This window comes from Sinocyclocheilus anshuiensis, unplaced genomic scaffold (genome assembly GCF_001515605.1).
Source record: "Sinocyclocheilus anshuiensis isolate Anshui unplaced genomic scaffold, SAMN03320099.WGS_v1.1 scaffold1823, whole genome shotgun sequence".
Classification (NCBI taxonomy): domain Eukaryota; kingdom Metazoa; phylum Chordata; class Actinopteri; order Cypriniformes; family Cyprinidae; genus Sinocyclocheilus; species Sinocyclocheilus anshuiensis.
The window spans coordinates 458680-462170 of NW_015549711.1; the positions used below are offsets into that span (position 1 = coordinate 458680).

General features: G+C 34.9%; 1 protein-coding gene across 1 annotated transcript in view; it reads right to left on the bottom strand.

The window, feature by feature from the left end:
- Window positions 1-2140: 2140 nt before the first annotated feature.
- Window positions 2141-3491, bottom strand: part of LOC107660733 (uncharacterized) — a 10448-nt gene continuing 9097 nt past the window's right edge. The window contains exons 3-4 of the mRNA XM_016450133.1: window positions 2498-2822; window positions 2141-2400 (exon numbers count right to left, since the gene is read on the bottom strand). Of these exons, the coding sequence (XP_016305619.1) occupies window positions 2141-2400; window positions 2498-2822 (585 nt within the window). The remainder of the gene's footprint in view (window positions 2401-2497; window positions 2823-3491) is intronic.

A 3491-nucleotide genomic window follows, 5' to 3' on the forward strand; every position in this document is an offset into this window, starting at 1 on the left:
ATACCGCAAATATATATTCTTAAGGACATCAAAACCTAAAATAAAACTCCAGAAAGGTGTAAAATATGGGACCTTTAATATTGATCAATATGTTTATTTAATAAAGAATCATTATTCACATAGATACCATACCACATTAAGATATTAGATTCAGAAACTCCGTGTAAAGCATAAAATAACGTTTTTACTGATGGGACATGTGGTAAATAAATATAAGATTATGAAAATATACTTTTTGTTTATTGAGAATATGAAAGAGCTGTCACAGCAGAGCTTGTCTTGTGTGTAAAGTCCTGTGATGGCTCGCATTCAAGTGATGACAATGTGATAACATGCACACATTGGAGACCGTGTACATTTCATTCGTTTGTTTATGCTGCAGATACTATTTATTTCAGAATTGTGAGGCTGATGATGTATAAGTAGCTGCTGAGACAACCCGTGACCCTACTATTCCTACTTCATGTGCTGCCAGAAGTTATGAGGTGATGTGAATCTAGAAGTTTAATTTGGAACTGTAACTCTTTCAAAACAGTCATGTTGCAACCCATTCTTTTTGACAGTTTCAAAAGCTTTTTAAGTCATGCATTATTACTACATTTTTTGTTTTGTTTATAACAGGACCCCATAACTTTGTACATGTTCAAGGTGTAACGCTTTATGCATTGTTAAATGTTCTTGTTATTGTTCTGGTTTTATGGCAGAATTAAAACATTCAAAACAAGTCAGTTGTTACAGTTGCTGTATAAGATTTATTAATTTATTAAAGTTTTCTGAATACTTTGGGAATAAAATGTCCATGAAATGACCTGACCATGATTAATTGCAATGTGCCTGTAACATGAAATATGAATTGACAATTATGGAGTACAAACGTAGCACAGTTGAATATATGTCTCTCTTGTGTATTGTAATCTCAAAGATTTTTTCATCACAACTCAACATAAGATTAAACATTAACAATGGTTAATCACAGTAAAAAAAAAGTAAATGAATGTTGATTACATTAAGAAATGAATACATAAAGGTAAAAAACAGATAAAGATTAATGTGAATGAAGAGGTCTGTAACTGTCATCCAGATGTTGTGCAAAGTGTTTAAATCCTGAAAAAATCAAGGAAAACAATTAGTGTGTATTAATTGAACACTGCATCCTGTTGCACAAATGGTAAGTACAAACATCCCGTTGTTCATACACTGAGTTCTCGTGAGGTCTATTCATCACTATAAAGCTATGGTTATGAGGGCAGGGTCAGCGATAAGTGGGAGCTAGGCTGGACATTGGCCACCCAGCGTTGCGGAACAAAAACAGTGAAACGAGTAGAATTCCTTTCTTCATTTTGGCCAGACATTGCGGCTAACACAAGACAGCTGCATTTTTGGCAACACTATCTGCATTCATAGCAGCCGCTGGCTTACATTGTTCACGTTAGCGAGTGTCTAAACGACCGATTTTACTTCCAAGTTTTAAATAAACATGCAAAAATAAAACGATAAACCTTTACTTGGCTAGTTAACTGAAATAAAACGATCAACTGCACATACCTCTGCTGAATCTTAACTTGAACGGTGGTCTGGCGCTGATGACGTCAGCATCCAGCTAGGCACGCCCAGGACACGCCCACAGTGGGTTATGATTGGTCGACTGACAGGCTCAAATCTGATTGGCTAAAGAGTACGAGTGTCCCGCGTGGGAGGGGTTCGCTGCCAGGAAAGTCTCAAAAATACACACACAAATCCAAGCCGATTCACATTCACAGCCCATAATAAATTCGTGAATTTTAAACATTCAAAAATGTTTTGTACACAGTTGAACATCTGTGAATTGTGTTTTGCATTTGTGAAACTTATTTTATGAATATATATTCCTATTTTGTGCACGTGAATTGTTTTTTGTGAATATATATATTTTTTTTTTTCATGCACGTGAATTATTTCTCATGCATGTGAATTGGGTTACGCATGTGTGTGTTGCGTTAGGATGGCTATTTGTCGAGTTTTGTGTTAAAACAAGCAGGGTGAGACGAACGTAATGACATGCAACTTTTTTGTTCCAGCCTCTCACTCTCCCAATAGGAGGCAGTAGTTAACCATATCAGCACAGTGTGCATCGCGTCTTTTGCGTGAATTATTATTGAGATCATTCTGGCTCAAAATAGACACAGCTCTGGGTAGAAGAGCTGCTCTCTGATCTCTCCATGCTCTGATCACTCCTGTTATCATGAGTGTAAATGATTCCTGGATCAGAATGTCCTGATGAATGTCTGAACCAGTAGACACTGTATTCTCCTGCACAGATCTGACTGATGACTGAACACTGCAGGGTCACTGAATCTCCTGGATGAAGTCTGTCAGATACAGGTTGCTGGAGAACTGTGGTCCTTCTCGTTCCATCACTATCTAAAAGAAATGTAACATTCTGTAAATACATTAAAACAACACACACATATGCACAGACAGATTGAGGGGGAAGCTCAGAATATTGTCCTAAACTCACCTTTACGTAGAAGAATCGTCCCTTCTCCAAATGTAATAATGTTCAAGAAACTCACAGCACAATAGTAGGTTGCAGAATCATATTCTTCCAAGTGTATGATGGTCAAATTAAAAGAGCCAGTTCCACTTCTGATAAAGTATTGATTTTCCTTTTTAAAGCCATTTTGATATGTAACGCTGTCAGAGCCATGTTCTGAATATGCTATGAGAAGCGGTTTCTTTCCAAGAGAATGTTTATACCATGAAACAGTATTTATAAAGTCGTCTGAGTGAGAGCAGGGTATAATCACACTGCATCCAAGTTCAGCAACTAGCAACTGTTCCATCTAAAAAAATAAATAAAAAAAAAAGCAATATGGTAATAAACAGAAATAATTAACAAAATGGTCAATTAAAATACAATTTTAAACATACTTGCAAATGTAAGGAGAAAAAAGTTAAGACAAAATGCTGAACTTCATTTTGTAGCACCTGTACTTAATCTAAAAGAGAAATAAACACAAACGTATAGAGAAGTCTGGAACATGCAAATGTGTTTAAAGTATAAAATGAAATATTTTTAAATCACTAAAAATGGAAACATACTGACACTGTTAACATCCAAATCCAAGTATTTTACTAAGATAAAAAAAACCTCATTAAACTAATTTTGTTAATAAAAGAACACAATATAGCCTAAGAATAAAAAAATATATATTTTGCTATTATTAATTTTGTAAAGTTCTTGAATGTTTAAAGAGATTACTTACAATCTTACGATAAAGAGGCTAATTTGATATTAGTCCTGTAATAACGATTGATGCTCACAGAAATAAGAGATGACTGGTCGTTTTAGAAAAAGGGGCAGAACAAAATTTCCTTTATTCACTAGCAGAGCTGGTGACCAAACACAATCTATTATCAACAACAAAAATGATTTCCTTTACAATATAATACTTCTGTAGCACAAAGACATTGAATAAAAGTGAATATTTAATGAATATCTGGGGGCGGGG